General features: G+C 46.8%; 1 protein-coding gene across 1 annotated transcript in view; it reads left to right on the top strand.

Annotated features, from left to right (window-relative positions):
* rbpms (RNA binding protein, mRNA processing factor) overlaps positions 1–14,104 on the top strand; it is a 34,486-nt gene that overhangs the window by 14,045 nt on the left and 6,337 nt on the right. Inside the window, exons 4-6 of the mRNA XM_063008570.1 lie at positions 396–458; positions 1,064–1,214; positions 12,661–12,788. Coding sequence (XP_062864640.1) covers positions 396–458; positions 1,064–1,214; positions 12,661–12,788 — 342 coding nt within the window. The remainder of the gene's footprint in view (positions 1–395; positions 459–1,063; positions 1,215–12,660; positions 12,789–14,104) is intronic.

Here is a 14,104-nt window from a genome sequence, read left to right as displayed (position 1 = left end):
TGTAGTGTGAAATTGAGCAAGAGCCACTAGTCTCGCTCGACTTGATCCTCCACCCAGGACTCGAGGAAGACGAGCATCAAGGATCTTCTCTGTTCTGGCACCCGAGTGGTGGAACGAACTTCCCCCGTCTGTCCGAACATCTGAGTCTCTCGCTGTCTTTAAAAAACGATTAAAAACCTTCATCACCTCTTTACTAAACACTTAAGCTGACTTGTACTTACTTACTAACGCTCTTATTAAAAAAAAAAACAAGAAAAAAGTCTGCTTTAGTCTGCTTAAACTAGAGTAATGTAATGTTCACTATGGAAGCTCTTCTGTAAGTCGCTCTGTAAATATATCACACTTCTATATTTTGAATATTTCACACATTGTCCAACACTGCTTGTGTTCGATAGCCAGTGGGTTTTGTGAGCTTCGACAGCAGATCAGAGGCAGAAGCTGCCAAGAACGCCCTCAACGTAAGTATCAGATCACGTGTACTACATATAACGTTATTCTTACAGCCACTGAAATGAGACTAACAGGTGTGATGTTTCTATAACGTGAGCGTTAACGTAGACTTTACCGCTCTAAATTGAATTATGCAGCAGGTATTTCAAATGACGTGCTGAATTAGTAATGACAGAATGAACAGAAATTTTATTTTATCATTTATTGCCAAGATTTATTTTAATTTAACAGTAACGCATGTGATTGATTTGTCTTAAAATAAAATGAAAACCTGAAAACCGGTTTTTAATCAGTTTCATTAATTTAAACTTGACATGGATTATTCAATTGCAGTGATGGTTAATTCAGATTTAAATGGTGATGTCCTCAGCATCCTTTAACTTTAGAAAGAAAGGTCAATCATTTCTGAATTATAAATATAAATTAGCTTGGGAACATAACAATTCTAGTTCTATTTACTTCAATGAAAATGTTTTAAATGGCTCAGTTTGACCTGAGGGTTAAAAAGAAGGAAATCTGCATGACCAGCTGAGCACAGTATTCGATATGGACGTTTCTCTGGCTCTTATTGCTCAAGAAATCGTGTCAGAGTTGAACTTGAACGTTTCTATAGGGAGTTCGCTTCGACCCAGAGATTCCTCAGACCTTACGGCTGGAGTTTGCCAAAGCCAACACCAAGATGGCCAAGAACAAACTGGTGGGGACGCCCAACCCTCCTCCTTCTCAGCAGAGCCCCGGGCCTCCCTTCATTAGCCGGGATGCATGTGAGTAACACACACAAACGTAATAAATTATGAGCAAAAAATGAGCGTAAATGAGCACAGCTTTGTGTGAATATCAGAGTAAAAATAAAGACATGTCATACTTTTAGAAAACAGCTTGATTCCACCCACTAGCTGATTCTTCCTTATGCCTGACTGCAACCAGTCTGGAAGGGTCAGTGTGGGCTAACACGTGTTTCCTTTAAAAGTGAATCAGTCAAACTGTTCCTGATACACTATAACAGAACAGCTAAACATGCCAGAGGCCCCAACTACTTATTTATGTACCTAAACTAACAGACACCTGAGAACAGAACACTTGACTAGGCTCTTTCACCAGGCCCAGTTCATTTGTTTCTTGGTACCAAAGTGGACTTGGCTTATCTGAATAGCTGAAGTGCAGTTCTGGAATAAACTCTATTAATAAAGTCCAAATGAGGTCTAAAGTATAAAAGGTTGTATAAACGTTGAGACAAAGCTTTTCTGCGATTTGTAATGGTACAGTTACTAAAGAAGAAAGCTTGGGGTGTGTTTTCCACTCTAATAAGTCACGGACAGACTGAAATTGCACCCTTCCTCCCTTCTGAGATCTTCAGATCGTGATTCATCTAATACCGTAATTCCGGTGAGATCTCAGAGCGAAACATCTCGGCGTATAAACCGCTGTCTGTCTGTGAGTCACTGAGAGCTTAATGCCGACTGAAATGATATAAAGCTCTGGTTCTCTGGCTTTGTATCAGCGGTGGTGCTGGGTAGGGTTGGGCGATATTGCCGATTTTCATACCGTCATACCGTCTTCAGAAAATACCGCGTTATACGGTATTACCGCGTGGGGTTGCGGACGTCTCTCTGTTAGTAACGGGTCGTTCGCGAGCGATCCGATTCTACTGAACGGCTCTTTCAAACGAACCGAGTCGCATCTCTGGGAACCGTTATATATTTATATGTTTTATATGTTCTTTTCATTTTTGCGCCGTTCTTATTGGTATCAGTACGGGGAATTAATCAGTCATAATAAAAGCTGTTTATTGTCGGAATTCAAATCCGAAACACTTTTAGTATCGCGACGAGTGAGCGCGACACACACACACACACACACACACACACACACACACACAGATAATATTAGATTGTATAAACTTGCACAAGTGTGTTTCTTTTGCAAGTTCGGGCTTGTCAGTGAATGTAACCGTATTCGGTACACAGATGTTGTATTGACATGCCAGCGTGTTGTGCCACCCCATCCCATAGTTTTAAGTGGCAAGATACTAACTGTTAGCTTAGCAGGCAAAACCCGATGGAATCGCTGTCTAAGTAGCGCGTTCGAATAACCTGCCTTATAATAAGTCATTGACCTATCAGAATCCTATATACTGAGGCAGCTGCCTGTGTAGGCAGTAAGACAGCAAGGCAGCTCACTAGGTGTTTGAACACACCCTATGTGAGCACCCCCACAACCAATCAGTGAGCTCCAACCGCCTACAACTCCCGCCCCTCCCTTATTGTGGATGCGCGCAGGTCTTAAAGTCTCCGTTTTCAAGGTGGACCTGAAGCGGAAATTTGGCGCTTCACATTTTTAAATACCGCGGTATACCATAATACCAAAGATTTGTATCACGGCCTTTTTAAAGATCCTGACGTGTCGCGGTATATCACGGTATGTTTTAATTTGTATGACTGGGACTTTTTATATGTCTGTGGCTCATTCTACTCTCCTAAGTACATAGAATATAACGCAGTTTAATTTCAGCACGTATATAATGAAGGTTTTGGCCCCACAAAATGACACAATATATGTATTATGGAATACGCGTGAAACAGTTGCAATAAATTCACTTTTTATTGTTTATGTAATATTTAAGTATTGTACAATTACCCTCGGCTCTTTCTTTAACAAATAAAACCACATTTGCAAACTCCACTGTACAACTCGACCACAGGTCTGTTGTAGAAAAGTGGACGACTTTAAATCTCACATCTTTTCACCTACACTAGATCGAGATCAGCTGCGGATCAGCTCTGTGTACGGAGAGACGCACCCTGATCCGCACTCTCTTCCCAGAGCAGAGGTCGTAGTTGCATCAGTTATGAGAGAGTCCCTATCCGGCTTAATGCCACGCTTATAACTGAGGCTTTCTTGACTGACATCATTGCCCAGCCATACGAATGTTCTTTGGACTAAATAAACACAAATTTCCACAGACATACTTCAAAATCTTGAGAATCCTTCTCAGAAGAGCAGCACATAGCGGTCACTCTATTTCAACACCATTTGATGGTTGAAATTGGACATCATGGTCAGGTGTACAAGTACTTTTGTCTATGTAGCGTATTTTAATACTCATGCCCGTTCGTAATGTTTACGGAATGATCACCTCATGTATTCATTCAGTTCAGGGCTCAGCAGAAATGTACACAAGGACCAGATCTGTCTGTGAGCTAAACAAACCTCTGCAAAAACCAAATTCCCGTATTGTGTCGTGTGCGTTTGCGCTAATTTCACGGAGTCGCTGTTATGATTTTCCTACGGGTGGACTCAATCGCGGAGCGTCGGCCCGGGAGAGGCGGAACCGACGCAATCTAAACTCGCCGTGAACCTAAATTAAGTAGAGTGGCTGGAAAAGAGGGCGGGGCCAGCCCAAGCCAACAGAAATAACGAACTGAAGGTTCACGTGTGAAAACAAAACCCCAATAACTAAATAAACAGTTCTGGAGTTTAGTATACGCTTGATGCGCTAATAAAAAATAATATATTCACGCGCTGCACCTATGCGCGCTTGTCCAGCGAGTGAGTTTCGAACCGGGAACCTCGGACTCTATGACACAGTGACTTAAACCGGAGAGCCACAGCGCCACTGGTGTCGATGCCGACGGTTTGGGATATAAAGGGCAAACAAAAGAATCGCCTTCTTGCGAATTCAAACAAAAGATGAGTTCGGAAAATCAGGGAAACTTAGATTATTCTCTTTCAATTAATTAATCATTCTTTTCTGCATTATTAACAAAAACAGAAAAATAAAATAAAATTAAAGAGCAGGTTCACGCCCGGGAGCTGAGAAGTTAGAGGCGTGCTTTTGAACTTTAATCTCAGTACTCCCGAGAATGGGCGTGACCACCTCAAAAGTTACAGAGCACCGAGCGTGTTCGCTCGTGCCGGCAAAGAAAGGGTAACAACCTCGATCCCCGTAGGGAACGAGTAGAGAGCCTGGAAATGGCGAGAAACTCCCCGCTTCACTTGAAGGACGGGGAGAAGAAAGGTCTTAAGGCTCTACCTCTAGCAACGAGGCGGAGTGACAGAGAAAGAGTACTGCGGATCCTCTGGTCGAGGAGGAGGCGCATTTAAATGGAAAGAAAGAAAAAGCGTTTCTCCTAGTAAAATCAGGAGAACGCAAAGAAGTCACACACTGACTAAATCTTTCCCTATAATGCTTTTATTACCTCGGCCCCTGGGCCTACCGCAAACTCTCTATGAGACCTCGCGTTACCTGTGTCCCTGACAACTAATGTGCAAGAGAGCACGAGAGAGGGTGTGACGAGGAAGCCTGGCTGAGCGCTATCTTAAATACACGCTCAGCCAGGTGTTCCTCGTGAACGCTGATTGCCCGAGGGTGTTTTGGGAGTTGTAGTTCTCCTCCCTCGGGGCATGTTACGGGCTGTATGCCCTCTGGTGGCCACTGGTGGAGTTTCGCGAAGTTGGCTCCCTCTGGTGGGCGCAAAGGGAGTCGATCGGCCACCAGCCGCGCGGGCACCAGAAGCCGCAGGTTGAGCCACGGTCTGGCTCCCTCCAGTGGCCGTGGGGTGTGCAGGCCGACTCCTAACAGTACCCCCCCGTCTTGGAACGGCTCCCGACGTTCCCATGCCAGCTGCCCTGTTTTCTCGGAATTCTCGGATTAGTGCTGGGTCTAAAATGTGGCGCGCCGGGACCCAGGTCCTTTGCTCAGGACCATAACCCTCCCAGTCGACCAGGTACTGAGTGGAGCCCTGGACCCGTCGTGAGTCAAGTAGACGACGGACGGTGTAGGCCGGCGCTCCATCTATGACTCTGGGAGGCGGTGGAGGTTGCTGCTGTGGGAGAGTCCGGCATAAGTAGGGCTTTAATCGTGATACGTGGAACGTAGGGTGAATCTTCATCGCTGGAGGTAGTTCCAAGCGATATGTGACAGGATTCACCCTTCTGATGACTTTAAAGGGTCCCACGTATCGAGGCGCTAATTTACCTGACTCGCCTCTGAGTGGTAGATCACGGGTGGACAACAACACGCGTTGTCCTAGCCGAAAACAGGGGGCTGCTTGACGTCTCCTGTTGGCTGTGCGCTGCATGGTTGCGGAACTGGCCTCCAGTGCGGCTTTAGCCTTACGCCATGCCTGTCTGCACTGGAGAACAAAGTGCTGAGCCGCTGGGGACCCTACCTCTCTTTCCTGGGTTGGGAAGAGTGGGGGGGGGAAACCAAACTGGCACTCGAAGGGTGACATGCCAATAGCCGAGTGCCTGAGGGTATTGTGAGCATATTCGGCCCAGGGGAGTTTGTCGGGCCATGAGCTCGGGCAGCCGGAGGTCAGGCATCTAAGGGAGCGTGTAAGATCCTGAATGACTCTCTCAGACTGTCCATTCGACTCTGGGTGGTACCCAGACGACAGGCTAACCGAGGTCCCCATGAGGCTGCAGAAGGCCCGCCAGAACCTGCTCACGAATTGGGGTCCACGATCAGACACAATATCGGTGGGTATGCCATGGGGTCTAATGACGTGCTGAAGGAGGATCTGGGCTGTTCGCTTAGCAGAGGGGAGCCCAGAAAGGGGTATGAATTTACACGCTTTAGAAAATCGATCCACCACCACCAGTATTGCTTTCAGACCCTTAGAGGAGGGCAGACCCGTGACGAAGTCCATCGCAATATGGGACCAGGGTCTAGAGGGGACCGGTAGGGGCAAGAGAAGCCCCTGGGGTCGAGCCCTAGGTCCCTTGTTTTTGGCGCAGACATCACAGGCTGCTATAAAGGAACGAACCTCCTCTTGTATGGCCGGCCACCAGAAACGGCGTCTCAAAAAATCTAGGGTGCGTGAGACTCCTGGATGGCCGGTGAGGTTGGAGGCGTGTCCCCAGAGAAGAACCTGGCGGCGCATGCTGGACGGGACAAATAGCTTGCCCTCGGGACCCCCACCCGGATCTGGTTCCCTGCGCTGGGCAGCAATGACCTTTCTCTCAATGTCCCAGGTGAGAGGAGCTACAATCTGGGCGGCCGGAAGGATGGGCTTGGCCTCTGAGTTAGGTTCCGGGGGATCCCACTGGCGGGAGAGGGCGTCCGGTTTGGCGTTTTTTGAACCTGGGCGATAGGAGAGGGTAAACTGAAACCTCCCAAAAAACAGGGACCAGCGAGCCTGCCTTGAGTTTAGCCTTTTGGCTTGCTGAATATACGCCAGGTTTTTATGATCCGTCCAGACCAGAAACGGATGAGGTGCCCCCTCAAGCCAGTGGCGCCACTCTTCTAATGCCAATTTTACTGCAAGGAGTTCCCTGTCTCCAATAGGGTAATTGCGTTCGGCTGGGGTAAGCCGATGGGAATAGTAGGCGCAGGGATGTAATTTCTGATCCTCCCCCGAGCGTTGAGAGAGGATCGCGCCTACCCCCACATCTGATGCATCCACCTCCACTATGAATGGGAGCTCCGGGTCAGGGAGCCGGAGCACAGGAGGAGAGATCAAGAGCTCCTTGAGGGTGTCAAGTGTCTTCTGGGCCGAATGGGACCACTGGAAAGAGCCTTTTGACCGTTTGGTGAGCTCAATGAGAGGAGCTGCAACTGAGCTAAAATTCCGAACAAACCGACGGAAAAAATTAGCGAAACCCAGAAAACGCTGAACTGAGCGCAATGAAGTGGGAACTGGCCAATTCTTAACCGCTTGGTTTTTGGCTGGGTCCATCCTAAGCTCACCATGCGAAACTATAAAGCCCAAGAAGGAGACTGAGGAGGCGTGAAACGTTGATTTCTCCAACTTCACAAACAAATGGTTTTGGAGGAGAAGTTGGAGGATCCTTCTGACGTGGACAATGTGGTCTTTGAGCGAGGAGCTATAAATGAGGATGTCGTCCAGATAAACAAATGCATAGCGGTCCAACGCCTCCCGAAGTACCTCGTTTATGAACCGTTGGAAGACCGCCGGAGCATTGGTTAAGCCAAAGGGCATGACCCTGTACTCGTAATGCCCAGTGGGAGTAATAAAGGCGGTCTTCCACTCATCCCCCTGTCGTATGCGTATAAGATTATAGGCACTGCGAAGGTCCAGTTTCGTGAAAATCTGAGCCTTCTGCAGTGCCTCGAACGCGGTATGCATAAGGGGGAGAGGATAACGGTCCTTAACCGTGATTACATTGAGACCTCTATAATCTATGCAGGGACGCAGGGTTCTATCTTTTTTGCCCACGAAGAAGAACCCCGCGCCTGCTGGTGAGTTCGAATGCCGGATGAAGCCCAGTGCCAGAGCTTCTTTGATATACTCTTCCATTGCCTTCCTTTCCGGGGCAGCGAGAGCAAATAGGTGACCTCTGGGAGGTGACGTACCTGGAAGCAAGTCAATAGCGCAATCAAAGGTCCGGTGAGGCGGCAATTGTTGGGCTTTGGCTTTACTGAACACCTCTGCTAGGTCGTGATAAACAGAGGGGACAGTAGTGAGGTCCGGAGAAGGAGCCAACAGCTTGCCCGGCAGATCACCAGGCGGCACTGACCGTATTAGGCATGACTCCTGACATCTGGGGCTCCATGAGTAGACCGTGCCCAACTTCCAGTCAATGACTGGGTTATGGAGTCTGAGCCATGGGTGACCCAAAATAACCTGCATTTTGGGAGAGCGAGTAATAAAAAAGGACAATGTTTCCGAGTGGTTTCCTAACCGCATGGTGATGGGAGGGGTCTTAAATCGAACGGAGCCCCCCCCAAGGGGATGACCGTCAATAGCTACTATGGGAAGAGGGGCGGCCAATGGTTGTGGAGTAAGCCCAAGGTGGCTAACAAGTTGAAGATCCATGAAGTTATTGGCGGCTCCAGAATCTATCCAAACTGCCATATTATTAGACGTCCCCTTATTCCAAACGAAAGTAGCCGTTAATGCAAGACCTAAGTCGGGGGCAGTGAGCCGGCCTCGACCCGAGCCCCCACTTAGGGACGGGCCGGCGCGTTTCCCGACCTTGACCGTCCGCGTTGGCGCTCCGAAACTTCGGGGCGTGCGCGAGAGGTGCCTATTTGCATGGGTTCCTCCCCGACTGGGGATGGACCCAAGGAGGTGGGAAGTTGGGACCATGATCCCCGTGTGGTGGTATGCCGAGCCGTCTCAACCCGTTCACGGGCTCGTTGTTTTAGACGGAGGTCGAGACGACTGACCACCTCGTATAATTGCCCTAAAGAGGAAGGAAGGTCTCGGGTGGCCAGCTCATCTTTGAGCTTTTCGCTGAGACCTTTAAGAAAGATGGCTCTAAGGGCAGCCTGGTCCCAACCACATTCGGCGGCTAGGGTCTTGAACTCAATTATATAATCGATGGCTGGGCGCGACCCCTGGCTCAACTCTAACAGCCGGGGTCCTGCCTCCTTGCCTCCCCGTGGGGCATAAAAGGTGTCCATGAGTGCTTTCGAAAACTCCTCAGCTGAGCTACACTCTGGTGCTTTCTGTTCCCATAGGGCCGTGGCCCAGAGCAAGGCACGGTCCGACAAGAGTGAAATCATATATGCAACTTTTGACCGTTCAGTAGGGAAACGGGAAGCCTGTAGCTCAAAAACTAAGGAGCACTGTAGGATGAAACCCCTGCATCGTTGAACCTCCCCTGAATAACGTTCTGGAGGGGCTATCGGGGGCTCGGTGGTATGGGTATGAGGCGAAGGACTGGCCGGAGGTTGAGACACCGTAAGCGAGCTAAAGCGTTCGGCCAGTTCGTTAAGCATACTTTCGTGTCTATGAATGACTGACTCCTGCAGCGTGACGGCCTGCTGCAGGGTTGTGTGACCCGCTGAGTCCATTGTTGGTCACACCCTTCTGTTCTGATTTTCCTACGGGTGGACTCAATCGCGGAGCGTCGGCCCGGGAGAGGCGGAACCGACGCAATCTAAACTCGCCGTGAACCTAAATTAAGTAGAGTGGCTGGAAAAGAGGGCGGGGCCAGCCCAAGCCAACAGAAATAACGAACTGAAGGTTCACGTGTGAAAACAAAACCCCAATAACTAAATAAACAGTTCTGGAGTTTAGTATACGCTTGATGCGCTAATAAAAAATAATATATTCACGCGCTGCACCTATGCGCGCTTGTCCAGCGAGTGAGTTTCGAACCGGGAACCTCGGACTCTATGACACAGTGACTTAAACCGGAGAGCCACAGCGCCACTGGTGTCGATGCCGACGGTTTGGGATATAAAGGGCAAACAAAAGAATCGCCTTCTTGCGAATTCAAACAAAAGATGAGTTCGGAAAATCAGGGAAACTTAGATTATTCTCTTTCAATTAATTAATCATTCTTTTCTGCATTATTAACAAAAACAGAAAAATAAAATAAAATTAAAGAGCAGGTTCACGCCCGGGAGCTGAGAAGTTAGAGGCGTGCTTTTGAACTTTAATCTCAGTACTCCCGAGAATGGGCGTGACCACCTCAAAAGTTACAGAGCACCGAGCGTGTTCGCTCGTGCCGGCAAAGAAAGGGTAACAACCTCGATCCCCGTAGGGAACGAGTAGAGAGCCTGGAAATGGCGAGAAACTCCCCGCTTCACTTGAAGGACGGGGAGAAGAAAGGTCTTAAGGCTCTACCTCTAGCAACGAGGCGGAGTGACAGAGAAAGAGTACTGCGGATCCTCTGGTCGAGGAGGAGGCGCATTTAAATGGAAAGAAAGAAAAAGCGTTTCTCCTAGTAAAATCAGGAGAACGCAAAGAAGTCACACACTGACTAAATCTTTCCCTATAATGCTTTTATTACCTCGGCCCCTGGGCCTACCGCAAACTCTCTATGAGACCTCGCGTTACCTGTGTCCCTGACAACTAATGTGCAAGAGAGCACGAGAGAGGGTGTGACGAGGAAGCCTGGCTGAGCGCTATCTTAAATACACGCTCAGCCAGGTGTTCCTCGTGAACGCTGATTGCCCGAGGGTGTTTTGGGAGTTGTAGTTCTCCTCCCTCGGGGCATGTTACGGGCTGTATGCCCTCTGGTGGCCACTGGTGGAGTTTCGCGAAGTTGGCTCCCTCTGGTGGGCGCAAAGGGAGTCGATCGGCCACCAGCCGCGCGGGCACCAGAAGCCGCAGGTTGAGCCACGGTCTGGCTCCCTCCAGTGGCCGTGGGGTGTGCAGGCCGACTCCTAACAGTCGCTTCCTTTAGTTTGTTTACTAGATGCTGGTTTATGTGGTTAGCTTGTTTACTGGGGTTACCGGCGGACTGTAGGGAAGCGAAACGAGTAATGGCTGCTTCGTTAAAGTGGCCATGACGCCAGAGCCATGAAGTAACACACACACACACACACACGCACTCCTGATGGAGATTCGGCTGCTTGTACATTCCTGTTGTGTGACCGTATTTTATCTTAATCTGTCTGAGTAAAATAAAATGCCCCCCGTGGCCTCTGAGCAGAAATATGAGAGGAGACAAATACCGAAGAACATAACGTAACGAGACACCCGTCCAAAACGGAGAAATGATGCCAATTAGTGTAAGACTCTGATCTGCTGTACGTTTGTTCCTGCTTTTATTTTAGATAAGATTACCTAACGTCAGGGAATAATTACCAGAATGTTTAAATAAAGCTGGAATAAACACCATAACACACAAGATGGGATTTTTCTGCTTTTTTTCTTTAGGTTTTTGTTATTTACTTTACTTAAAGTCAGCTGACTGGTGAAGTTGGGAATTATTCTAGCCCAATACTGCTTGTATCCAGGGTTTAAATCTCCAGTCGGGCTATCGGCTGGTCGGGCGCCTACATACAGACATGATTGGCTTTGTTTGAGAAAGGGGGAGGGTGGTCGAGGCCCTGTGATGCCCTGGCGTAACTAAGACCCTGACCAGGATGAAGCAGTGGTAAAACATGAGAATGAATGAAATGTATACATCCTCTTCAAATTTAGCACGTTTTCCTAAGCAATATACAGCGGTACCTTGTAACTCAACGTCCCCTAAACTCAAAATCTTTGAAACTCGACGTCCTTCGTCGAGAAATCCGTTCCCTTAAACTCAACGTTTCCTTTCAACTCAACGTGTGTGGCGACTGCCGCTTTGTTCAGCGCTCGGCTTGAGCGGTGCGAACACGAGACCAATCTGCATCAGTGTGGAATGAGGTGCAGATCCAGGGTTACAGCTCCACGTGTATCTGTGTTTATCTGGATTCTCCTCCCTGTTTCACTTTTAAACTTGTGTTACAGCTCCAGCTTCTGAGAAACGGTGAGAATCAGAATCAGCTTCTCCCAGAGTCTAAAACGCTTCTGGTTGAAAATAAAGCTTAACGTGGTTTAATGTAGTAAAAGAAGGAGACAGAAGCACTAAACTTCTCTTCATTATTACTGCTCATAAGTTCTCTCTCTGATTAAGAAGCATAAGGAAACAATAAAGAAGTGTTTGTAATTGTATTTTTTATATTATTTTTGTGTTATTTTCAGTGTTTAAGTGTCAAAAACAACCTCATTATTTTACATGAGACTAAAATATCTGCAGCTCCACGGGACCATGGACGCATTAACAGGTTTCCCAAACATCCTTATGGGGAAGAAATACCTTAAAACTCAACCCCACTCCCAGAACCAATTGACGTTGAGTTTCAAGGTACCTCTGTATAAAGTTTACATAAAAATAAAATAAAACTTAGTTACGATGCTGCAAATTTGACTTGATTTCCGTACACAAAAATGCAACAAAGAAATATTAAACAACAATTAAATGAAAAAGCTACAGAGCCACCAGCAACCATTTTAAACCCATCAGTAAAACTGGGTTCATAATTCACTAGTGGAAAGTTCATGAAGCCACAAATCATTTACCGACAGGTGAACCACACAAGATTTCCCAACATGCTCTATAATTTATTGTTTAAAGAACGTGTCGGAGGGGGGCGTGTGTCAGTCTCGCTCTCCTCAACCGGGGCAAGGATCAGCATCAGTAGAGAGGAAGCATAATGTAATTTGGTAATTGGATACGCCGAAAAAGGGGAGAAAAAAGAAGTTTTTTTCTACCCACAAAACAAATAAAAAGCACTAATTTAGAATTAATTAAGGATTTTCAGCCGAACGTCAAACGTCTCCTCACTGGTCAGATTGCTGTAGTTTAAAGAAGGTCTTACTGAATAATGACATGCTGTGTCTCACCTGATGAGCCCAATATAATTCATGAGCTTTATTAATATGCATAACATAAGTTATTTTATAAATCAGTTTGTTCTTTATTCTTTTATGTTTGAGTCTGAATCTCAGTTTCGTTCCTGTTATTCCACGTTCCTAGATGAGCTCACAGTTCCTGGTCTGTATCCTAGCAACCCTGATGTGTGGGCATCATACCCGCTGTACCCCGCTGATCTATCTCACACCCTTACGCCAGCTTTCACCTACCCCTCCTCTCTTCATGCTCAGGTAACACACACACACAATGCCATTACAGTTACATAGACCAGAGTCACGAGAATCTCTTCTAATAAAGCACTTCAGTAGTTGTAGTACTCATCTCATATCACCCCCAGGTGGAAGCAGCGAAAAAAAAGCTCATCTGTGAGCAGTATAGTTATTCTATTTTAAGTCCCTCCGCCCCCGCCGGTCCGTGGAATTATATTTTATATGAAACCGGTCCGTGGTGCAAAAGAGGTTGGGAAGCGCTGCTTTAGACCACCTTCAGGTTTACATTAATTACTTTTTACTTTGTAGTTTCCTTCTCCGGGCGGCACGATGGCTTTTATCAGTTTCTTCTACCCACAAATAAATAAAAGGAAAAACTAAATGAATAATCTGGCTAAACATGTATCCAGCACACTATTTTTTTATTTATTTTTTTATTTAACCTTTAATTTAACCAGGCAAGTCATTAAGAACACGTTCTTATTTACAATAACAGCCTGGCAAGTAGAAGAGTCTACTTGAGGAAGAGGAAATACATCATCATCAACAGGGGGAAAAAACAGAACAAAAATTATAATCATAATTATAAAACAGTCAATTCATAGTAAAACAAGTAAAAATATTCCTAATGCTGTTCTTACATTTTGAGAAGTTTTCTGGAGTGTGTTCCAATCTCTAGCAGCAGATAACTGAAATGATGAAGAGCCAAAGGCAGTGTATGTTTTGGGAATGTTTAGTTGAATGATGCTAGATGACCCGGTGTTATATGTAACAGACTAGTCCATATCCAGGGCTTAAGCTACTGAACTAATAGGGTTGTTGTAGTAGTTTATAATAAAGTAAAATAAATCCGCTGTAGCTCTGTAGCTCTGAACTCCCAGTAGACCCCCTCACTCATCGTCAGTAACAGATGGTAATCGTGATGCCGAGCACATTTCTGGAAATCCATTAGTGTTTAAAATACTTCAGTTAATTACTGAACTGTGTGTCAGTGTGGGCATTCGCTAGTCTGCCGTCCACAGCCGGTGTGGGTGTGGTGCACGCTGCGGAGGAATTGTAAACAATTAGAATTAAAGAATATTCAGTGTTTGTTGTGTTCAGTTTCTTATAGTTTTCTTAAGTCAAGTCAAGTCTAATTTATTCATATAGCGCTTTTTACAATAGACATCGTCTCAAAGCGACTTTACAGAATCCAGGACCAACAGATATAAAAAAAACCCGTCGAGCAAGCCGAGGGCGACGGTGACGAGGAAAAACTCCCTTAGAATTACAGGACGAAACCTTGAGAGGAACCAGACTCGGCAGGGACCCCCGTCCTCTTCGGGTGGCCTGGAGGA

Source organism: Trichomycterus rosablanca, chromosome 14, assembly GCF_030014385.1.
Source record: "Trichomycterus rosablanca isolate fTriRos1 chromosome 14, fTriRos1.hap1, whole genome shotgun sequence".
In the NCBI taxonomy this organism is placed as follows: Eukaryota; Metazoa; Chordata; class Actinopteri; order Siluriformes; family Trichomycteridae; genus Trichomycterus; species Trichomycterus rosablanca.
Note: the sequence above shows the minus strand (reverse complement) of the source record. Positions and strands in the feature narration are given on the sequence as shown.